This window comes from Chiroxiphia lanceolata, chromosome 5 (assembly GCF_009829145.1).
Source record: "Chiroxiphia lanceolata isolate bChiLan1 chromosome 5, bChiLan1.pri, whole genome shotgun sequence".
NCBI classification, from domain to species: domain Eukaryota; kingdom Metazoa; phylum Chordata; class Aves; order Passeriformes; family Pipridae; genus Chiroxiphia; species Chiroxiphia lanceolata.
The window spans coordinates 62,768,598-62,793,328 of record NC_045641.1 but is presented as its reverse complement, the minus strand read 5'-3'; the positions used below and the strand labels follow the sequence as shown (position 1 = coordinate 62,793,328).

At 42.4% G+C, this 24,731-nt stretch overlaps 1 protein-coding gene across 13 annotated transcripts in view; it reads right to left on the bottom strand.

Moving 5' to 3' along the window:
• Positions 1-24,731, bottom strand: part of CACNA1C (calcium voltage-gated channel subunit alpha1 C) — a 433,056-nt gene that overhangs the window by 69,077 nt on the left and 339,248 nt on the right. For all 13 annotated transcript variants that reach the window (XM_032687965.1, XM_032687962.1, XM_032687963.1 and 10 more), the window contains 10 exons: positions 23,023-23,152; positions 19,181-19,240; positions 15,603-15,709; positions 14,038-14,125; positions 12,799-12,906; positions 12,046-12,098; positions 11,792-11,938; positions 10,714-10,915; positions 10,088-10,246; positions 7,111-7,221 (listed from right to left, as the gene is read on the bottom strand). In XM_032687965.1, the coding sequence (XP_032543856.1) occupies positions 7,111-7,221; positions 10,088-10,246; positions 10,714-10,915; positions 11,792-11,938; positions 12,046-12,098; positions 12,799-12,906; positions 14,038-14,125; positions 15,603-15,709; positions 19,181-19,240; positions 23,023-23,152 (1,165 nt within the window). The remainder of the gene's footprint in view (positions 1-7,110; positions 7,222-10,087; positions 10,247-10,713; positions 10,916-11,791; positions 11,939-12,045; positions 12,099-12,798; positions 12,907-14,037; positions 14,126-15,602; positions 15,710-19,180; positions 19,241-23,022; positions 23,153-24,731) is intronic.

Here is a 24,731-nt window from a genome sequence, read left to right as displayed (position 1 = left end):
TTTATTGCAAATTATTCTGATGAGACAGTACACAGGGAGGCTTTGTGGCTGAGGTACTAATGTGTTTGAACATGGAGACCTGGGATGTCTGCCAGGGAACTTCTATAAAATGTAGAAGCACAAGAAGATGTTCATTAGCTTAAAAGCTATGGGTTTTAATTCCGTTTTTAATTTTCTAAAAATCCTTTCTCATGTTTACTTTCAGCCCTGTTTCTGTTTTTCTTTTCCTTGCATCACTTTTTGTCCAGTCATTTCGTCCTCCATTTTATTAATACTTTCCTCTTTCAAGGTCTTCAATTTGTTGTTTTTTTTTTTTCTTTCTGCCTTTAAGGATATTCTTTCCATTCCCACTCTCCATTACCTTTGTATGGCTTTTCCTCCTCCACAGGTTTGGTTTTTCTCTGTTTTCCTCCCATAGCTGTTCCTTCCTGTCTAGTTCTCTTACTTTCTTCAGTTCACACACTCTCTTACCTGACCCATTACTACTTCTCTCCATGCTCACTATTTCTTACCCAAGTCAAGCAGAGCTCAATCTTCTTCATTGTTGAATGATGTATATTATTGCCCACCCACAGGTCTTGAAATACATCAGTTTTCTCACTGCTTCTTTTGCCTTTTAAAAGACTTTTTCCACCCCAAGCCAGTGGGGTGGTTGGAGATGGTCCTTCCTATTGCAACTGAGTAGATGACTCAATCATCAAATACTGCACATTTAGATGCAGACCCTCCAAAACAAAAAAGGTAATACTAAAGCTGAGGAGAGGAAACAATTAGGTGACCACCAGACTAAAGAACCTGCCAAAACCAGCAAAGAAAATCTGCAAAGTAAGAGCCATTTGACAACCATCACATGGCCAAACTCCATGAGAGGGAGGCAGCTGCCTGCACCATGGGCTCACGAACACGTTTACACAACTTAAACTATTAATTTATACCACCATACTTCAGCCCAGAGCATGTGATTTTTATCTAAATCTGATTCCTATGTCTGTTGGATGCAGCTGAAGTGTTTTTTGGCACTGAGCAAAAGACCACTCAATCGTAACCAGCTTTCCTGACATTTATTATCACTGCAGAATGTCTTGTCTTTGCTTTCTCTGCATAAACTGGAGGAATAAAACACTGAGATGAGCGACGCCAGAGCAGCATCCTAAGCTATACTGGTATTTCTAAAGGTACTAGAATGAAGAAATACAAAAAACATTAGATTTCCAAAATTAACCAACATTGTTTCTGTGGTGCAAGGAGATAGCATGGATTTAAATTTCAGTTTGTGAAAACCCTGAAGCCTCTATCCCAACCAAGTAATAACAGATTATGGTTTTGGTGAGAAGGAAGAATGCAAGTGGTATGAAGCAGTCAGTGTGACTTGAGGAGAGACTGCTCAAAGATCTGTTTATAGGCATAAATGTACAAGAAATGTAGTGGTAAAAAGAGAACAAAAACAGATGAGTCATTTTGCAGGTTTGAGAAGAGATATCTGTACATCAAATGCATGATAAATGCTGACTGAGAGGAGCTTAAAGAGGAATAAAGAAGGGCAAATACAGCAGGGGAGAAAGAAACACCGAGGACACGTAGATCCATCAGTAAGTGGAGACTAAGAAATAACCATGGGTGGCACTTATGACTTCCACTACTCAGAGGGTCACAGCTCTTCCTTGGATCACATGGGATTATATGCCTTGGGCTGAATGTGAAACTTGTTTTAAACAGTGCACTAAGTCTGAACTCTGCTACACAAAAATGACATTTAAGAATGGCAAGAATTCACAGTAAAGCAGCAGTGATAAATGAAGGAGTGAGCTAACTATCTGAGGCAGGACAGATGGCGTTGTTACAGGCTGCTTTACAAGTAACATCCATAAACACCCAGGAAGAAAGGTGCTGACAGTGTCTGCTAAATGGAATAGACTTATGATCTGTAGTCTTTCTGATAGTCATAATTCCATGGAGGAAATCCCCAAGATTCCCTTTCCACACACAGACACAGATTTGACAAAATATATGAACATGTGGTTTACTTTATGCATGGCAGTAGTTCCATAGACGTGTCTTCCCTGGTTTGAGATGACAGGGAGAGCAGTAGAAAATTCATAGCTCTTGGATTAGTGGTCCTGCCCTAGCTAATAAGGGGACAGATGAAATGTTTCCTGAAAGAAAAAGTATACGTGGTTCATCAGTAAAACAGCCCATTCTAGGGAGCTGGAAAGATCTGAAATTCCTAGAGGAATATCCATCCTCACATTAGCATGTATATTGACAGATGGTGCAGCTTCATGTGAATAGGAATTTTAAGTTGCTGTCTTTGACTTGAAAAGATAAACCCCAGGCAGGTTTTGTAGAGCAGCTGGCCCTTCATGGACTGGTGCTTGTGGGGATTTCTTCTTTAAGAAGCCAGGACAGTGGTAGCTGTGAGCACCCCAGGCAGCACAGCACCTCATTCCCTTTAGTAGTTTTCTGGGGAAAAAGCACGAAGCAGCAGCAGCAGATTTCTCCATGCAGGAATTGGAAAATAGCTCACCAGACTGGCTGGAGAATATATAACATTAGAAAAACAAAGCAGCAAAAGGCCTTGGCTCAACAGCGTTACTTTTAGCTTGTCTGTCTCTTTGAAGTAACTAGTCTTGAATCAGTTTATGAGCATGAGCCAAGACAAACACTGAGGTCCATTTGGGAGTTTTGCTTCAGAGCAGCATATTAATACTCTGTAAGGAGATGCAAGGTATGTAGTGGATGTTCTCCTTATCAGCAGCCCTAATCATCCCAAATCTCTCTTGCTCACCCTCCTGACAGCACTGCATCAGACATGGATGAGCTGTCTTACACAGCGCTTAATCCCGCAAAAAAAAAATGGGGCAACTGATCCTCACCACCAGAAAAAGTGTCACACAGAAACACGGGGGCTTTCAAGAAGCTGTCCTGGCATGCACTATCTATACCACAGCAGCAGCTGCTCCAGCACCCCTCTTCTCTATAGCCTCCCTGGAGACTAAGCAAACCAAAACACTGCTCACAGAGCATGGCCATTGAAAAGGACAACTATAGAAGGGACTTGCTGACTAGAGCAGCCATTCTCAGCAGTAACAGTATGTTTAGTTAGGAAAGCCCTTGTCTTTCTACCCCTTCACATATTTTCTGTAAGTGTTAGGAGACGAGCCCTGACTTGGACTTGGCTCCTTATTCCTACAGCTGGCCTTTCAATAAGTAAAGCCTTGCTCTTACCACAAGAACTAGTTGCAGGCCCGGATTATCCACGCAGGCATGTATGTGATCCTGCTTATTATCTGTGCAAATGATTGTGTTTGCTTTTTTTTTCATCTTTACTATCAAGAGTAGCAAATAAGGACATCTCTCCTCACAGAAACAAGTGAAGAAATAAAAAATACAGCAAAAAAAATCCATTCAGTCAGAGACAGCATGCCATCTTTTCCGTTGCTATGCATGTAACACAGAGGTAGCACTGGAGTGCATTGTATTTAGTGGAACTTGGCAGCAGCAGGTCAACAGTTGGACCTGATGATTTTGAAGGTCATTTCCAACCCAAATAAATCCATGAGTCTGCAGCAGTGAAGGCCACACCATGGACTGCAGCAGAAGCTCTGTATATTAGGCTTCCCCCAAAGCTGTTCTGCATGGGCACATCCCTGTGGTGACTGTGGTTAAGAAGGTAGTGTGATAGCAGAGCTGAGTACCTCAGGGATCTGTCCTAGTTCCCTTTCCAGTTCTCCCTGGTAAAGGTATGAATAAACAGCAGCTTGTTCCACCTTGTGCCGACGGAGAAAACCTTATCCTCTGTAGATGCTGCAGACCATTTGTTCCAAGGTGCCTTTAGGAAGTGACTGTGCAATGGAGAGCTCTGTGGCGGCTGCTTCAGAGCCACAAGTCAGATCCTGCTTTGCTTGCTGTGGTTGAAGGTTAGCTGCAGTACCCACTGTGGGGATAAGCACCAAAAAAAAATGCAGAAAACAGACTGAATGTTGCCAGCTTCAATTCTGTGCTCAGTTCTGTTCTGCCACATTCTCCTGGGGCTTGTCACTAGAACACAACACCTTCAGCTAACCAAGTTTCTTGTTTTCTTGCTGTCAGTCATAAATCTCACAGCTCTTTTATTTTAGGGTACTCTTCAGATAGAAAAGAGTGATGTTTGGGCACATATTCAAAATGAGACAAAGCAGCTTAAACAAAGGCTGGTTTGTGTTTCATTGCTCAGGAAATGACAGATGAATCTGTCTCCAGCAGAGATCTGATGAGTATTTAATCTTGCCATTTCTCATCTGGGAAACACTAATATCACTCAGCATCTCACTTCTTTGTTGAGGGGACTTGGTTGGTTAGAGGGGAGAGGGTGATGGCTGTGCTTTACATATGTTCACCCAGGTGACAGTGAAAATCCTTTTGGACTTTTCCAGCTGCTGTTCTTAGGCACAGCCTCCATCTGCAAACGTAGTTTGTTTTTTGTACCTTGAGTGATAGGAGAACACAAGGTCTGGCCAAGCAGAAGATTGAGGTAGCTACTTTCTACATGCTGGGAGACTCCTACTTCAGAACATATTCTAGGCAACTCCAGCTTCAATCCCAGTGTGCAATCTGAAGAAAAGCAGATTGTGTGCCCCAATGTTGGTGCACATCAGTCCAAGTGGTCATCTGGGAGAGGGGGTTGCCTTCTTTGGAGAGCAGGTTGAGCCAATATGGAGCAGGGAATGAAGGCTGCAGGCCAAATCCTTGTACTGAACAGACAATAGCAAGTTGAACAAGGAATTTGGAGTTTCCAAACCTGAGTCACTGAACTGGTACTCAACATAATCCAGTGTGAATATACTGCTGGAGGCAAGCCTTTTTGCTGCACTAGTTGCTTTCACAAGTTCATTCCTATTTTTCTTTCCTGGAAATCCTTTGTTTCTATTTTTAAAATTTTGCTGATTTTCCTTAAGGTATTTAATTAAAATAGTGGTATAAGAGATAGCACTACCTTTGGCAGACAGGCCAGACCAGGACTCGAAACATTTGTTTCTTTCCACTGGCTGTTCACTCCCTTCAGGATGGGAGGGACTCAACCGAAGGTTGGTTCCTGGGTCATAGCTGAGAAGACTTCATGAAGACTCTGCTATTCTGGCCACAAGGAAAGTTTCTTCTATATTCTCACTTTTACTATATTGCAGTAGGCTGAGGATTTAGTTTGGAAATTACAGAATAATGGAAAATTGGGCTGAGAGGGTCCTTGTCAGATGTTCTATTCCACTTGCATCTCTCAAGGCAGATCATATATTCCTAAACTGTTGTGAATGAAAGGTTCCTCCCTAACTTAATTTTAAAACCTCAAATTATGGAGATTCCACAATCTCTTTAGGAAATCTCTTACACAGTTTTGCCATCCAGAGGATACTTGTTTACCCTCAAATGATTTTTTTAATACTTTGCTGTGCAGCAAAACTTGAAAAGGAGATTGAACACAGGAAGGTGAGACACAAGTTGAAAGACCTCCAATATCATCAATGCCAACTCCTTAGTGTTAGAGGCAATCATGACAGGTAAAGCCTTCCTTATATATGTACAAAGCTCAATGTTTGACCTGCTTGAACTTATCCCCTAAATGTTTAAACCCATTTTCTCCTGAGAATCTTGTCTTTCTGAAAGTTAAGAATCTCCTCTAAAGTAGACCCATGAAATCAGAAGAACATTACAAAGCCTGTGAGATACACTTCTGGGCATATGGTGTGCAGATAAAATTTTCATAAAGTGCCAGAAAATTCCTTGCTAATAGACATGGTGAAACCTCAAGAGTGAAAGGTAGAACTCTCCTGAAAATTACAATCCCTGCTGAAACAGATAATGATCCTTCTTAAATTTCCCAGGACAGTGTTTGAGATCTCAAAAAGCAAAATCAGTCTTCAATAGGACTGCATAAGATGCTCCTAACTTTCAACAGAACTACATCTGAGACAGGATAGTGGTATTGGGCTCAGGTAAAAAACCCCAAAATTTTGACTATTCCAAGAAGAAGTCTTAGAAAGTGTGAAAGAAGGACAAAGAGGTTGGGTGGAAGTAAAGTCAACATGGAGCTAAAAAGAAAAAATAAGACCAAATTCAGTAGAAATGGAGAGTAAAGTTTCTGAGCTGAGGATGAGGAAGATGTTAGATTAGATCTGGTAGGAGCTAACTTCAGTGATCCTCTAAATGTTTAACATGAAGGACAAGCACAACTGCCAGACATAAATGTTCTCATCTTTACCAATGTCATAAATGATGTTTCAGGCACCATTTACTACCCACACAATGTATCAAGGTATCCCTCAAGACACAGCTCCATGTGTCAAAGAATCACGGAACATATGAAATGGCGGGAGGGAGCTGTACTTGGGTATCTGGATTCGCCTCCTTGTGACACACCACTGAGTTTAAACCCCAAAAAAGAAAGTCTTGTGTAATTATGTGAGGTCAGTGTCTTTGTCCTTGCCCTGCAGCAGCTGTGAGAACTTAGTTGGAAGAGCCTGTAGGTTATAATCATACCCCATGGTGCAGCTATACTAGCATAATATCACGGCCCAATGCACAGGACAATACTTTCAGACAGGACCTGCTGGGGTACTGAATATTATCAATGAAGTCTTGAATTCAAAACTAAAGCAATCCAAACCATCATTGAGATGCAGCCCGCCCAGAAGAAACATTTTTTTCCAAAGCTCAAAACTCAAAATGAGTCATGCTTGATTAACTTCACTTGGGTCAGAAGACTAATCATGAGATGCTATTTATAAATTATTTAAGGAAAGTCAGAGAGAGAGCATTAGAATAACATTCAGAATGGAAAACATATTATAGCCTTAACACAGCATCACTACTATAACTTAATGAAAACAGAGAACTAGGAACCTTCTCTATCAGCAGGTGTTGTCTTTCTTTAATTTATTTTTTTTTTAACGTGTGTCTACTCTCCAGTGAAAAAGTTATTAAATATAAGTGAGACTCCAATCCAGAGAGCAACTGTCCAGCTCAGTTATTGGTGGGGTAATAGATCAGAAAGTTTCACCTCCTCCTTCTCCTCAGAGCTGCCCCGCACACATGCACACACACACAGAGGCCAGGAAAACCTACGCCCATGGCACCTACCTTGGGTTTGAAGGCAATTAATTTCAGGACCATCTCAACAGTGAAGAGGCCAGTGAAGAGCATGTTGAGGATGTTCATGGCTTCCTTGAACATGCAGCTCTGACCGTAGTGCTGAAAAATAGCATCCCAGCAGCAGCGTGAGGATCAGACATATCAGCTGGGTAGGAACACACGGGACCCCTCCTGATCTCCCTTCATGCCAAAGTTCTCTAAAGAAGACCCTAGCACACCAAATATTTTCTACTAACAATTCCCATCTCCCTCATATATTAGCATTTCCATGCCTTTAGCCATTTTTGCCACCTGGCTCTGGATCTCCTCTTTTTAAATAAAAATCTTTTTGAGTGGTGGCTACCAAAATCACACTTATCATTCCCACTGAGGGTTCATTATAAATTTGCATACTGGTACAAGACAATCTCGAATTGTGTTGTTATCTCAACCTTCCCTAACATTTAGATCACTTTTTTGTTTGATTGAGATTGCACAGCAAACAGGGGTTTCACTGAGTTGTTCATAATGATACCAAGTCATTCCCCAAGTAATTACACTTAATTCAGGATTCTGCAAAGTACATCAGCAGCTCAAATCATATCTTTTCAATACGCATTATCTTGCATTTGTCAACTCTGAATTAAATTTGCAATCATGCTGCCCATTCACTTAACTTTATTATGATCTTATGAAGTTACTCCCTATCTTCTATTGATTAATTCAAGTAGTGTCTTCTGCAAATGTTGCCACGTCATTCTTCATATCCCTATTTCCAGATCATTATACTTGAGACTGGTTGCACTGCCTTATTCTAAGGTCATCTTCTAGTTCTTGTTACAAGACCCCATTTGTAGTTGCTTAACTTTAATAAACTTTAACCAGCTGGGATGGATTTTCGAATTCTGTATTGGCTCAAGGTAATTTAGTCAAAGCAGTTTCAGTTAAAACAATTCAACTGCAGCTGAAAGCAAGGCCAGGGGAAAATATAATACTGAGGCATTTTCAGAATTTCTTGTATCATTTTTCTTGAAAGACTCTAGTACTTGCAGGACTCTGTTTAGAAACTTGGAATTTTACTGGCATGTGTCTTTTATTTGCTGTCTGTTATGATGTTTGACTCAAATTTGGCCACAGTATAAAACTTTGAGAAACTGTACTTCTCTCAAGATGGATATAGAATTCCTAGAATCTCCATGGATGGTGTCCTTCCTGTGGGCTTACAAACATCTCTCAGCTTCTGGCTCTACCTGCCCTGGACCTGCACCACTGTCACAGAAACTCAGCATGTTTCACAACTTCAGAGTGAACAGGGTAGGAGAGACTTCAGCTGAGAGCAGAGCTTGTGCTCTTGTCACCTCACTCCTTTTTTTTTGGACCTTAGGCAAAAGAACAGAGAAGAACTTTTCAATGGGGGTGGAAAAGAGCCAGACCAGATGAAGAAAAAGTGGGGAAATCTGGTGAGATTGGGCAGGAGACAGTGAGAGGAAAGTGAAAAGTGAAAATTGCCTGTGAATATAGATTTAGACTGTTAGTGAGAGGTAGGAAACAGGCTGGTTTTGAGGGGAGACTGGGAGTGGGCAGACTGGGATTGATCCAGTGAAAAATGCAGTCAAAAGGAAAGTTGGTGTAGGAATGCATGGGGGTTGAACTCACAGGAAAGGACAATTAGTGAAGCAAAAAAAAGTGCAGCAGAGAATGAAATGGAAGGGGAGAGAGAGCAGAAAGATGGTTCATGGCAGGGGTAACTCAACTGTGAGCCTGTGAAGGAAGAGGAAGAGAAGGACTGGTTGAGGAGTGGTGATCTGGACTGTTTGGGCCAAAGATCAAGGAAGAGAGTTCACAGCCTGACTGGGACAGGAGGAAGGATGGGTTTTTGGGAGTAGAGTGAGACACAGACCAGCTCTTAAGCAGAAGGAGTGTAGAAGAGACCAGGTCTCGAGTGGCCAAGCAAACTTAGAGTGTAGAGACAGGCTTAGATGGTGTAGTCTGGGACTAACTGAAAACGAAAGGGATGTGAGGGAGGCCTTGGGCAGACACAGACTGGAAGGAACAAGCCAGCAAAGTACAGACTTGGGGAAATGCACAAAACAGTTTGTGTGTATGAGGGTCCATCTCCTGACAGAAAGGAATGTAAGACTTCTTTTTTATAAGCTGGCTACTTGGCAAAGGGTTTGACTCCTTCCTCTACTGCTGTTCCACCTACATATGCCACTATTTGCTGTTCTTGCAGATCCAGCTGCAAATGTTTCTTTGGTGGATTCACATTCAATGTTCGGAAAACCCTTTCACAGCAAGGAAAATGAATACAAACATAGCAGGTAGTAAGGCAGTCTAGCATCAGTAGTGAAGCAAGTTAGGCAAGCTTCTATCAAGAAAGGCTTCTGGTGGAGCTGATTCTGCCTTTAATTGGTGGGATAGACAATGTGGCCTCTTGAGGTTCTTTCTAGACAGTTCTATGGTCCTTAACTGAGAATAAAGGAAATACTAAGCCTTTCCTACTCTCTCTCTCCAGTTTCCTTGATTATCTTGTTTGCCAAAATATTTGCTCTCTACTTTTTAACATAGAAAAGATCCAAATTTAAAATTCAGATCTCAAGTGAGTGGCAGTTCTGGGCTTGTTGCTGCATTTGATAGAGGACAAGTCAGAACTGAGAAGTCACTTATTATTACAGTGGCCACTGAAATGCTCTGTGATGTACCTGTTGGTGGTTTGATTTTTTTTTCATTTGTTTTTAAAGAGGTAAAACAGAGTTGTTGAAAGTGTCAGATATTAGCAGCAGGGAGGATGAGAGGTAGATCCCTCATTTTAATGAAACATCATCAGAAGTGAACAGGGTACAATGGTTTTTTTGTCATGTCCTTGTCCCTCTCCTTCAACACATGGCTTGAAGGTGAAAGTAGGTCTCAGCCTCGGCCATTTTTATATTTTCCCCAACAAAGTCTAGTAATTGATCACCTTAAGGTTTTCTGCTTGCTTACTTACTTGCATGGCCAGGCAGATGGTGTTCAGCAGGATCAGAACGAACATCAGGTATTCAAAATAGGTGGAGTTGACCACATACCAAACTTTGTACTGGTACTGGTTTTTAGGGATGTATCTTCGCAGGGGTCGGGCTTTCAGGGCATATTCTACACACTGGCGCTGTGAAAGAGGCAGGGTAAATTTGAAACTGCAAACCAAAATATCAGGGCGGTCAACTACCTCCAAATATAATAAAAACACAATAAGCTTCGAGTTTTTTACTGAAATGAAAATGCTTGGTACAAGAATTTCTTTTAGGTCGTAATTGAATGTGCATGTTCTACCTGTCAAAGAGTTCCATATGCAATTACTTTGGCCATCTACTTTGGCCAGACAATGGTGTCGTTCTCATCTAATCTCAATGAAACAAACAGTACAACAAATATTTTAAAGTAGTTGCTGTCCCTTGAGCAAATCTTACAGAAAGATTTTTTTCTACCTGACTCCTGAAAGACGTCAGCAAAGCCAACTTATTGTTTTATTTTGTTGGCGAGTTTCACATGTTCCTGTCTGTATGTATTTATCTACTAAACACTTATTCTCAATGCATTTTCTAACTTCAGTGACAGCAAGGTGTTGTAAATTACCTGGTTTTTGTCCAGCTCACAGTTCTTGTACTCTTGTTCTCCTTGTTCCTGAAATGTGACGATGACGAAACCAACGAAGATGTTCATCATGAAGAAAGCAATGATGATGATGTAGATAATAAAGAAGATGGAGATCTCAACCCTGTGATTATAGATGGGTCCCACATCTTCCATGTGGGAATCAATGGACCTATACAGCAACCTGAAAGCAAACAGAGCCAAATGCAGAGAAAATCTGCAACTGCCTTGAGGCCTCATAGGTGATGTCATAAAGTTTAACTTCGTGATTTTCTTCTGCCTGTATCAATTCACTCACAGATGTGCAGACTTGCACTGATCTGTATGCAAACACTTGCAAAAGAGAAGACATGGCTCTTATTAATTTTACACGTTTGAACCTCTTCAGAGGTGAAATGTTTTCAGAGCTGAACAATTACAATTTAGAACAAAATCATGCCATTCAGCTAACAAAAGACAGGAGAGTCTGTGTTGAAAGGAACTAAGCTTCTTGAGAAAAGGGGATTTCAGGAGTTAACATTTGTTAACATTGCTCTTGTCATCACAGGTCAGGGTCAGCCCCCTGATGCACTTGCATGCTCACGTCACAGGTGACTCTGTGGGAGTCCTCAGCTCCTGTGGCACAGACAGCACAGCCTGTAAGACATCCCATGCCTGCCAATACTGCAGACATAGCACTGCCGTGTTTCACGTTGCCCTGCTGACTCCACCGGGAAATCTGCAACATTAGTAAGTGCCTGACAGGCATTTTATATCCATTTGTATACATAATAATTGTAACAAATACTGGTATCACTGCCACAACTGGCAATCATCTTTTAAGAGGTAGAGACAGTGCTATGTGCTGTTTACAATCACAGGAACAGAAATTCCTGTAGGCCCTGAGGAATTCACCAAGTACATAATGACTACAATGACTGCTGCTATTATTTCTACATTTAATGCTTTAGACTTATTTTAACACTTAGAATGGAAAAGACTATGCTCTGCATTTGAATTTTCTCTTTTGAAATGAATGAGGACATTGCTAGTGTTGGACACCGGTCCAAGAAGCACTCACTCTGGCCAGCCCTCAAAGGTTGAGACAGTGAAAAGAGCCATCATGGCAGTCAAGACGTTGTCAAAGTCAAACTTGCTGTTCTCCCAGCTCCGGGGCTGTATCATGGGCTGGCTGACCTCCCCATCCTTGTAGGTGATGTAGTACCCTCTGTGGGTGGAGAGCAGAGAGAGAACAGGGCAGAACTGCACCTCCAGCACAAGGCACTGAGGGTGGGTGGCCAGTGAAGGAGCCTAATTGGAAAAGGTCAGACCCACCTGCATTCTGCTTCTGTCTGCTTGGAGCTATCAGTGCAGCTGTACAGCTTGCCCTTGAAAAGGAAGAAAGAGGAATGAAGGTTCCTTTCCTGACAGTGCAAGGGTTAGGGCAGATCAAATAGCAAGGCATCTACATTTACTACTTGGTTAACCAACTGTGAATATGTTTACATGCTCTTTTGCAGGTAGATTTGAGCAAACTGCATTGAGAGTTTCCTGCATCTGGGTAGTTCAGAGCACAGGCTTTCATCTGCTTGCACAGTACTTTTATGTGTATGTCCTGAGGTGCATGGTCACTGAGTGCTGCAGAACACTTGTTGTCAGGAGGGTAGCGAAGGGCAAAGAAATACAAGCAGACATAAAGAAGTGAATGAATAACCTCCCATGATCATCTGGCATGCCTCTTCCTCTGCAAAGTGGGAGGTAGAGAGCCAGTGAGTACCAATCCTTCAGAACAGCCCCCTTTGCCTCCCTGGCACCATGTCATGCCACAAGTTGTTTAGGGAAGAAGAAGGTTACTGATGATTTCTTGTGATCACAGATGATGGAAGAGTTCTGCATATGCCTGGTTCAGTTTTGGAGAACTGCTGGTAGCAGAAGCCCAGGTAACACTGACAGTACCCTAAATGTTTTGCCTTTCACACAGAAGACTCCGCTTCCCCTTCCTCAGGTTTCTTTATGCTATTTTTCTTCCCCCCCCCCCCTTAATACAGTTCAATGTAATGGATGAATGAATAGGTCCAGTGGTTTTACCTTGAACAACTGAACTCCAATGCAGGCAAACATGAACTGCAGCAAAGTGGTGACAATCACAATGTTTCCGATGGTTCGGATGGCGACAAACACACACTGGACCACGTGCTGCAAATGGAAGATAGGAACAAAAGTAACTTGCGGGATTGTTCTGAACTGTTCTGGCTAAGGGAGAAGCCCAAGACTAAAAATACAAATAAAAACATATTTATTTAACTAATACCCATTAAGTAAAGTCTCAGGAAAGGGGACCAACTTGTTACATTCCTCGCTCTACTCTCAGAAGCATGGAGAAAGGGATAGGAAAAAGCAGAGCTCAGCTCTCTGAGATTTCCTGCTGCACCAACTTACATAGTTGGGCACCCAACAGTCCACAGGAAAGAGGTTATATAATACAGCAAGGTTATGTTTAGAGTTGTAAGCCCATCTGTAACCTTAGAAAATGACATAATTTAAGCTCAGTGGTGATGAGGGAAACCCAGCTGGAAAGCAGCTTGTCAGAAAAGGACCTGATGATCCTGGTGGATGCAAAGCTGATCACGAGCCCTCACTGCAAAGATGACAAATGGTATCCTGGGCTTCATTAGGCAAAGAACTTCTAGCAAGTTGAAGGAGGTGATTCATCTCCTTTACTCAGCACTGGTGAGACTACAGCTGTAGTACAGGGTCCAATTCTGGGCTCCTCAGTGCAACAGAGCCACTGACATACCGGAGAAAGTACAGCAAAGGGCCACAAAGATGACTAAGGGATTGGAACATCCCTCCTGGGAGAAATGGCTGAGAGAGCTGGGACTGTTCAGCTTAGAGAAGGCTCAGGGGAATCTGGTCAGTGTACACAAACACCTGAAGGGAGGGTGCCGAGAAGGCAGAGCCAGGCTCTTTTCAGTGGTGCCCACTGAAAGGACAATGGGCACAAACTGAAACAGGGAAGGTTTATCTGAACATTGAGAAACACTTTTACTGTGAGGGGGACTGAGCATCGGAACAGTTTGCCCAGAGAGGTTGTGGTGTCTGTCTCCTTGGAGATAACTCAAAAGCCATCTAGGCATTGTCCTGGGCAATCTGCTCTCAGTGGCTCTGCTTGAGAAGTGTTTTTGGACAAGACAACCTCCAGAGACCCCTTCCAACCTCAACCATACTGTGATTCTGCTGAAAAACTACTTGAACCATTGTAAAAGTCCTTGTAGCTTGAAATAACCCAAATATATAGTTTATAGAATACACTGGGACTCTTCTAACCTTAAGTCCTTTGGCTCTGTTGATGGCCCTCAGTGGTCTAAGGACTCGCAGAACACGCAGGATCTTCACCACATTAATGGCACTGGACCTGGAAGAAAGTATTGGAAGATTTGAGAGATACATCAAAAGGGGGGGGAGAGGCAGGGGGTGTTGCTGTGAGGGCAGATCTTTGAAATCCTGCATAGCCTTAGGCTGCTTAGGATATTGAGTCAACTCTTTGATATGGCACTTCAGGGGTAAGGAAACCAACTTCTGATGTTATCTTGCTTCTTGTTCTGGGCAGACTCAGCAATATGTATTCTCCTCATTTTCACCATCTCTGTTGTATTAATGAAGGGGAAATGGAACATGGGCAGGATGTATTTTTAAGCAGGGTAAAATGACTCTGTAGATATCTATGATACAAAAATTGTGCAAAGATGTAGTCATTACAAGGTATTTTCAGATAAGGCTCGAAGAAGCACTCTATTTAAGTTTTCATAGAAGAGTGAAAAGCCCAAGAGACTCCAGCATTAAAGGTATACTGTCTACCTGGAGTTTGATCCTGCAGTGTGTTTGGCCTCTGATCCCACAAATCAGTTAAGTGTGTACATAAATTTAAGGATGTGGAAACTCCCACTGAATTGATTAGGATGACTTATGCCCTTAATTTTAAGTACTGAACACAACTATCTACTGCAGCAGAGCTCTCTGCACCTTCCAAGACTAAAATCCCGACTGAGAATCCTCTTGCTGTATGACATCGAGTCCTCCTACTGATTTAGGGAACAGTTTTTATTTTAAAATAGTAAGAGTCTAGTTAGGTCTGCAAGAAAGAAACAGCAGGTCAAAACGAGCACTGTGCCATTCTTAAGACCTTGACTGAAAGCCCAATGGACCTTACAAATTCTTCTGCCTGACTTAGCACTGGAACATAACATATGTGAGCTGCTAATCTATGATGGTAAAAACTGGGAGCTTGTTTCTCATCAGATGTGAAACTAATTAGCAAACTCCCTATCCGACACACCGAGTTCCACATGGTCAAATAAATCTGTAAACTTATTAAGCGAATTAACAGATGAACAAAAGAAAATATAGTGACAGAACAGCCACCACCACTGAAGATTATCACAAAACTCTCCAAGCGCTTGATGGTCTTCCATTGACTGAGACTCACAACACCTCTGGAAGCAGCAAAACAGTATCACCCCATTTTCCAAAGAGGTTATGAGAGGTCTAGGAGGGAACAGTAAGTCACTGAACTGTCCTGAACCAATACAGAGAATCAGAGATCTTGGAACAAAGCTAAATGTCATGATTTCCAATACACCAAGTTTTTTGTTTTCATTTGCTCTTTCTGGAAGATCCTCCCATCCAGGTCACCAGAGTAGCATTTCCCAATTATTACCTCTCCTTTTAAGGATGCATTTTAATGCTCTTGAATCACCTGAGAATACCTTATGAATACCTCAACAGGCTCATGAGAAAAATCTTACCCAGATAAGACAATGAGGCTGAGCTATCCCTCCCAGCCCAACCCTACGACCCCCACAAAAACAGCCAGTTGGAAATAGCTCACTCACTGGATCCCAAAGGAGATGAGAGAAACGCTGACCACCAGCAGGTCTAAGATGTTGAAATAGTTTCTGCAGAAGGAGCCCTTATGGAGGAAAGCCCCGTAAGCAGTCATCTGCAGGAAGGCACACGGAGACACAAACACACTTTGCCATTAGCATCTGTTCAGAAACCAAACCCACCTGGTTGTGCTCAGAGTATATAACTGGGGGGGAGGGGAGAGGCAGTATTTCTAACACAGCAGACAATTTACCCCCAGGCCCCAAAGGAGAAGTTGAGTCCCCATTGAAAGAAAAGAGAGTGAAGAAGACAGCAAGATAACTATGAAAGACCCAGCCAGAGAAAGTTCAGCAATGAAAATATGCACTTTGAGTGCACTGAGTACATAACATTTAGAATCAGCAAAGCAGCAGAATGACTGTTTTCAAAAACCACTCTTTGCAATCATATGGTTTTCCCTGTGATGACAGAGGACACCTGAGAGTATGATGCTTGTATTATATGAAGGCCTCTTTAGGTAAATTGAATAGAACATATAAAATAAAATGGGCTCTTTTTTATAATGTTTTTTAGTGCTTAGACCAGCTGCAGTGGACAGTTGATCTCTCTTCCCTCCATGAAGGAAAACCAGAATCCCTCAGGGATTTGACGCTTTTGAGCTGAACTAAAGGAGAGATCACTGCTCTCTTTAGTTTGCTCCTTCTGTTCAGCTCAATCCCATATCCCTTTTCCTGTCCATCTTCATCCACTTTTATTCTAAATGCTGGAGCATTTTCCCCTGAGTTTCCCTCACAAAGCCCAGGGCAATATTCCTTCAGACAAAGTGGTTTCTTTGTGGAGGTAATCATTATGAACATCACCCAGCAGAGGAAGGGAAAATTTTTACGTATTTCACACGGGACATTCTGCCCCATCCAGGTATGAAGGGATATTGAATACTTGCTGGATTTGAGGAGGATATCACAGCTCCAGGACTGGATTAAGTGACAGTGTAAACAGAAAACTTTAGACTGAGCTCTGTTACAGAAAATGACTAAATGTGTCTGGCACAGTCGAAGAGGATGAGGGGATGGGGGTATTTGTTCACCTACCTTAGACTCGGTGAGTGATCTAATGTAGCTGCTTTGAAGAAACCCCATCCCCACAACTGCTAATGTCCCTTCATTACCTCAGTCAGGAACACAGGTGTCTAAGTCTGATTCTCTGAATCTCACCTAAATTAGGTGACTAAAGTAACCTGCAGCAGACACCATGAGGCTGTTCCTCAGTGATGAGTTCTAGCCAGACTCCCAGCTGAGAATTGTGAACTAGAAATTCAAACTGGAGTTTTTTAGCTCCCACTAGTAGCTCAGGATGGAATACTGGCTGGTGGTTTCCAGCCATGACTACCTGTGACAACTTTATTCAGAGGAGAGTGGAAGGGCACATGGTATTGCAGATTATTTTTTTCACCGAACATCCATGACATCAGGGAACTGACTATCAATCAGACAGAACTTAGAAGGGGAGGAAGTATAAACTCTGGTCTTGGCTTAGAATTTATACTTATAAACACATTTAACTGGGGAAGGGAGGAGGGTTCTTGCCATAACAAAGGTGGTAAAGATGGCCTTTACTGGTTAGATTTTGTATGGCAATCTTGAAAGAAAGACACCATTGAAATCAGGAGGGGAAGTTCTGCTGAGTTTAAGTTCTTTATAAACTGTGGTTCACTCAAGCCTGTTGAGAGATCTTGTTATCTCAGAAGAAACTCTCAGAGAGTGTATAATCTATATTTGCCTCCCATTTTTTTACCTGCCTGCCAGGTAAAAAAACTTGACAGTCACCTTGCTAAGATTCACCAGACTCCACCATGGCAGCGTGAGGCTTGCAGGTGTCATCAGCAACATGAGGGCAGATGAAGCTTGTCTTTCTACAGCATTGAACATCCCACGGGCATTTATTCTTTTGTTTCTTACCATTTACACTAACTTTGCTGCTGTGCAAAACATTGGGCCCAATGCAAGGCAGCAGAGAAACACACAGTGAGAAATCAAGCAATTTATGACTTAAACTTATAGGCCTTGTGTTCCTCTCCCACTTGAACTCAGAGAAGATCCAGTGGTGTTGTCATAAATCCACTGAAGTTAACAGGAGGACAGTGGGAAGGCTCAGGTACTATGAATTACACTCCCCTGATGGAAACAGAGCAATAGGGCAGTGGGTTGGGTTAGGTTCTGCTTCCACTGAAGTCATTAGGAGTGTTACCATTTCCTTGAGTGTGAGCAGAATTAGTAATTCTGAGTTCAAATAGGTGCCTTGAATTATGGTTTTATTTTTTAATGTTGCTGCTGAGGTATTTTCCTTTTTTTGACAGGCCTTTTTGATCAGCCATGTGATGAGTGCATGTTCAGATTTATTGTGTAAACACAGATGCAAACTGCACACAGGCATAATATGTACAATTCTTTGGAGGACATTATGGCTTTGGTAATTTGAAGTCATATCGGAAAGCACGTTTCTCTACAAAAATATGCAGGGGCCACCCTGCTTGCCAGCCTTCAGTATAGATACTGTTATTAGGGTCTTGAGCTGCAAAATTTGAGCAACTCTAAGGCACAGCCTGCCAGCACTTAGAACTAGCTTGCTGAGAAAAAAAACCAGCTGCCAAGTGAACGTAGCATTTAGAAAGCCAGAACTTTGCTCAATTACTGTTATTTAAATTATTAGCCTACCAATTTGGGAAAATTAGAGTTAAGAACAAGGCAGCCTATTTTTATTTTCTTCCAAGCTAAACCATTCTCCCGCACATTCCCCTTGGTACGGAGAATATTCCTGGGAAATGGGAAGCCAGGTTTCAATGCAGCAGTTTGCATTTGCAGCTACTGTCCTTGGTGTTTCAGTGGTTTTTACTCTCAGTTATCTCTCTGCACCTAAAAAGTGAGCTTTTGCACTGTGCTCCCTGTCTCCTACTTGGCTGTGCACCCTGTAACCTTACAGAAGTCATCAGCCACCCCCTGGCCCGGCCTCATGACTTGTACAGAACAGAGACCTTCTCTTTATGTGTAGCATGTGTAAGAGGAGGTGTATGTATTCAGAGTTTCTTGCAGAGCAGATAAATCCTGTTTTGCAAAGACTGGCCAGGGTAGAGAGAGAAATTTATGAGGGGATGGCCTTTTTTTGGTCCTTTCTGACTTTTCCCAACATTGCATCCTTTCATTGAGATTCCTCTACAAAGCACTGTTTTGCTATAGGCCCTAAACTATGAGTTTGAATATAAAAATTTCACAGAAGACCTTTTAAGCAACTATCAAAACCTTAAAATCAAAAGAAAAAACAACCCTTTGTATAGAGATAATAATGGGGTTAAAAAAATAATAAAAAACGAGCGAAAGAAAGTGAAAGAGAACAAAATAAAGAGAGAAAGAGAGAAAGAAAGGAAGAAAGAAAGGAAGAAAGGAAGAAAAAAGAGAAAAGGAAAAAAGGAAAGAAAGAAGAGAAAAGGAAAGAAAGAAGGAAAGAAAGAGAAAAGGAAAGAAAGAAGGAAAGAAAGAGAAGCAACGAAAGGAGGAAAGAAGAAAACAAGTGTATTGCTCAGATTGGTTACCTTAAGAATAATTTCTAATGTAAAGATACTAGTGAAGACATAGTCTGCATTGCCTAGGATCTGAAAAATAAGCACAATTGGGTTAGTGGTACTGAGCATGACCCAGGAACAAACAGGCGTGTGTGTTAGCAACAGATAGTCGCAGAAAACTAGTAAGCTTGTGAACAAGCAATGGTAGAGAAGATGGGCACTTTACCTTTAGAGCAATTTCAATGGTGAAAATGACAGTAAAAACTATATCAAAATAATAGAGAATCTGCAAAAACAAAAGGGAATAGGAGCGGGGAGGGTAGATCGGTGACTAATCACTTGAATGGGAAATCACAGTTCAAAATCAAATACATATGTCTTTGCACAAGGGAACGAGGACGACTCTACAGGGAATGGTTTTGTAACGATGTCCTGTTGAATGCAGTGAAGGTCCTGGCACAGAGGACAAGAAGCACATTACACATTACATTAAATCTTTTCTGAGTTACAATCCCACGAACGCTATTGAGGCAAAATAACTTTTTGGTTGCTGTAGGATTTTTTTTTTTTTTTTAAATCTAATAAACGACGTTGAAGGGTTTTCCCAAATAGGCTCCCAAACTGAGAATACAAAGAATGCCTGGCCTCTCAGTGGAAAACATGAGATTTCTTCTTATTAACTTTCATGCAGGCTTGTCCTGTGCTCTCTCTCAAAGGAAGAAAAGCAAACTACAAATTCATACTCTAGCTATTTTTTTTCTCTATCCTGAATTTCCCTGGATTAGGATGAATCACAAAGACTCTGCCAATTGAACAGAATCCCAGCACATGTATTGCAACCATAATTTGATCATGTGCTAAAGGTGCCCAGCTTAGATCTCACATCTTTCCCTTGGCATCCTGAATAACAAGCAAGCTGAAACACTCTTCATTCCCAGAAACCTAGACTTGGTGATGGAGATACCCATGGCACGTATAGCAGACCACAAAGAGTGGCCCTGGAGTGTCACAGAAGGCAACAGCAAGTTTGGAAGTGTAAAGGGGCTTTCAAAGTAGCAGCATCAGGGACAGAAATGTCTTTCACTGCCAATCAATTGACAACCTACAGCAGCAAATGGGTACTTTCTCATTGACTAATGGGACCAGAATTGAACTGTCTTGGAATTTCAATATTCCAAGCCACTTTAGTGCTATCTACACTACAGATGCTGAATATCAAAGCTTTGTGTGCTCATGGTTAGTGCTCTTTCACCACAATCAAGTTCTAAATCGCAAGGCCAATATATGGAAGCTGTAGAAAACTTATAATTTGTGAAATGTAAACCTTTACTGCTAACACACAAATAAACATAAAACAGGAAACTGCCCTCTCCCATCCCACAGGTGTTTATGGTATCTCAGAGCCTGCACCCTCACTCAGATTTTACAGCATGGTATGACAGGGCAGTGGGGCAGCTACTGCAAACTACAGGGTTATTTCACATTGCACTATTTAAGCATAATCCAAATCTGGACTGATTTGCAGACTGGATGTCAAATGGGGGGCTGTATCACTGCTACTGTGTAACTTAAAATTCTTTAGGTCACTGTGTAATGTTTAATCCCAAATTCTTCTCAAGGCCATCATGGGCTCTATAAATTTTTGCAACTTAGAGAATTAAAAAAGGGCCACTTCAAGGGGGATAGATCTTAACTGCACCCTATATTAATTTACATACATTATAACTGGTAATATCCTATTGCATTGCTGCTTTGTAGGTCCTGATATTTGGTTATTATATCAATGGAATAATTTCATAATCAATGGGCCAGATTCATGGGTATTCTCAGGCTGCCTTGCATGACTCCACCAATATAAAGCATCTGTAAACTTGATTAAAGTGGATGATTAAGCTGTACCTGCTGCTGCTTTACATCACCAGAGCACTGCAAAGGAGCTGGAACATAGTGGTGAATCTGGCCCCAAAGCTGCAGGTAGAAAAGATGTCCCTGATAGATGAAATCATGCCCACTGAAAATGATCACTGCTCCACCTATGCAGGCAGTACCATTTATCAGTTGGCATATTCATTATTATTTAAATAGGAATTTACTCTAGAATATATTAAAATGAATAAGCACCTTACCAAGGTGCAAACAGGAGAATATTGTGAGCACACAGTCTTAGGACTCGCTTGGGCTTCAAAGGCTGTTTGATCAGACTGGGGGGGCACTTCCAAAAACTTGCTGCTTGAGCCCTGTGTGACACCAGAAGAACACAGCCACCAGCCTGCCCCGGGACAGAAGCAGTGTCCAAGCCTCTTCACTAGCCTTTGCTGGGCTCTCTGTTCCTGTCTCCTTGCTCTGGGATGGCTTGTGCCAGCAGCAGCCCTGGTCTGTACAAGTCTCAGAGCAAAGGCAGAGGCAGGTGTCTTGCTTTCAGCTTGCTTCTTTTTTTTTCCTCCCAGTCCTCTGTGTGGGCACAGGGTAGGACACAATCTTACTGTTCTACTGTTAAAGGCAGACCACATTTGCAACCCAAACATCTTGTCACTGTCCCCTTGTATGATACACTTTAAACATCTGTACCTGCAAAAATTAAACACAGATTTTCATGCAACATCACTGGCTTCAGATACACAAAACAACTCTTTGCCCCAAACCTTCAGCTCTTTAATCCAGGACAACAAGCTTTGACTTCCTTTTTTTTTTTTTCCTTCTCATTTAAATCTCTCTGCTACAGATTCTGTGACAGCTTCTGTGGCATGTCAGAAGCCCATCTGCCAGCTGAGATGCTGCAGCACTAATTCATACTGACATGCAGTTATCCCTACATGGTGGGCACACTCATCTGTGCACAAGTGGGGTCCTTGGTGGCACAGGTTTGGCCGTATTATTTAGCACCATTCTTCAGGACAAAATGCAAAGCTACTCTGAGATAAGCTCGGGAATAAATTGCCACTAACACCTTCTCTGAATGCACATATGTGTTTAAATGCATGCTCAGGCCAGGATATTTCAGGGAGCATTAAATTAAGGTTTTATTATTAAACCACAAAAAAATCGTCCCACTCTTTAAGCTCAGCAAACTCTTCAAGCCTAGCGAACTCTTCACCAAAATGCCACTGCAGACAGCAGTGAAGTCTCATATATGTCTGCTGGCTCTTCTGATTTCTGCAATGACCTCAGATTAATGGAAACAACCACTGGCAAAGTTAAGGGAGCACTGAACATTTCAAAAGGCTAATAAGAATGGTCAGGAAGGAAGGTGGGAATGTACCTCTGTGGTGAATGCCTTCCTCTTCTCCCCCCAGGCTGGTAAGGAGAGGAGCATAGCATATTTTTTGAGGATTATCTCAACTTTAATAATAGCTTTGCAGCTTGTGTTCAAATAGTCTGATTCTAACCTTGATGACATCAATTTTCCCCAGAGTGACTGCATCAAACTCAAGAATGTTACTCCTGATTTAAACCAGTGTGAATAAAGTAAAAATCAGGGTTTTTAGTTCAAAAGACAGCATGTGGCAGCAGAGTAAATGTTCCAAAGGGAATCTGAAAATCCCTCAAATCAGAATTATCTGTATCCCAATCAATGTTTTTACAGCTCATTTATAACGCCTTAATCCCAGGGAACAATAATTTTGCTTCAGCCTCCTCTTCTTCCTTCCCCTACACATGGTTCTGAAATGAACCAGAGGCCAAATTCTGCACTGACTCATGTTCCCTGCAAAGCCCAATGATTTCACACACAGCCTACAAAAGGCACAAATCACAGAAGACAGGCACTCCCAAAGCCTCTGATGCAGTCTTTTCTGCCTTTCCCGGCTTCAACTCATGATCTGCTTACACCACACTTTTAATACCCAGCGAGGGAAGGAGGATGTGAAGCATACTTGGTTCCTAAAGGAGAGGTGTCGGACGGGGTCCTCAGCTGCCAGGGAGATGCTGCTGAGCAAGATGAAAAATAGGATCAGGTTGGTGAAAATGTTATCATTAACGATTCGATGGCAGTGGACACGAAACCTGCAAGAGAGAGGAGAGGCACAACTTTATCTCTCAAAGAACAGCAAGACTTGGGAAACATTTCCCCCTCAATCCTCTTTTGCCAGCAGGACTGGCCCTAGAGGACTGCTCTGCAGAGCACCTTCCCTCTGCCCCAGCAGCAGGGAGAATGATGGGCCCAGGCAGCTGTGCCAGGCAGCCTTGGCTCTCCACATCATGCAGGACTCACGCTCGGTGTGTTTGAATGGGGAACAGTCACTCCCTCCTGACAGAGCCTTTTGTGATTTCCATGTGGTCTGAAACCTGCCAACCCAAAATTATACCCCTCGCTTTCATTCACAGAACCATTCCTCATTCATCTGGGAGGAGAGCAGCAGAAACAGGCTCTGGGGTGCCAGTGTCTTTCTGAGTTGGGGCTGGAGCGTCACTTAACAGGAGCTATGGGGGTCTACCTTGCTAACAGGGTACAGGCCTGGCCAAATGGATATAGGGCAGGCTGGCATTTGCAAATGGCTTCTGAGAGGACACCATGCCATGCAGGCTTGGTGCTCTTAGTGGGAAGCCAGCAGATAAAGAAGGAGCAGTCTCCCATCAAATGGCAGCTTGCTTATTGGAGAACATTACTGCACTTTCCATACATTGGTATCAAGACATGAGGAGTTAAACCTCATAACAGCCCTGTGCATTAATTCTAGAGGCACTTCATTAATCTATTTAGTTCTACTCTTAGCTGTTAAGTCTCCCAGTCCCTATTATAGTAATTTTACAGATGATTGCAGAGGTTAATTTACTTCTTCTACAAATGACAGTGGGTGGGTGGCAAAGCTGGCATTAGAGTCTACGAGTCCCAATCATCCTCAGTCCCTCCCTGTTACACATACCCAAGGAGGAGTGGCACAAGCTCTGCTGTGGAAAAACTGGCTCTGAATTCAACAGTGCTTTTACAGCCCTGTCTTGCTCTGGGGCTGTGTCTGGATGCTGAGCCCTCAAGAGAGATACTGGGGTACATGATCCTGCACAGACCAGTGGGCAGTGAGCTCATTTCTGTACCCTTGGAAAGATAAATTCCCCTGTGTCATAACAACTCTCCGTTCACAGTACTAGCCTTGCACAGCTATTTTGGAAAGACAGGTGGCACAATGTGAAGCTGCATTGCAGGAGCCCATGGGAAAGTATGTTCGCCTTAGACTCCCCTCAGAGCTATGGATTCTCCTCCTCCTCTTCCTATTTTTAATTTTATGCTCATTCTTGATGTGCAGCAATGAGCAGAGACACATGAACTCTGTACTGGGAGTGGATTTTGAGCAGCCCTTAGGACAGGAAGCTCCTACCTCACACTTGATTAATTCCATGATGGCTCTCTTGCAATTTGGATCTGAATATGTAGGGGAATTCCAATTACTGATTTGCCTCCAAGTCCCTTATTTCTGAAGCTTTCATGATTTGTGTCTTCAGTCAGCTTTGCAGGTGCCATGAACTCCCACTGAATATTGTCAGGGAGGTCCCTACAGTTGTGCTTTCATGAGGATTTCATGCCAGGGCCTTTAAAGGAGAGAGAGGTCAAAGAAGGTCTCTGGTATGAATTGCTGAAAGGGAGCTC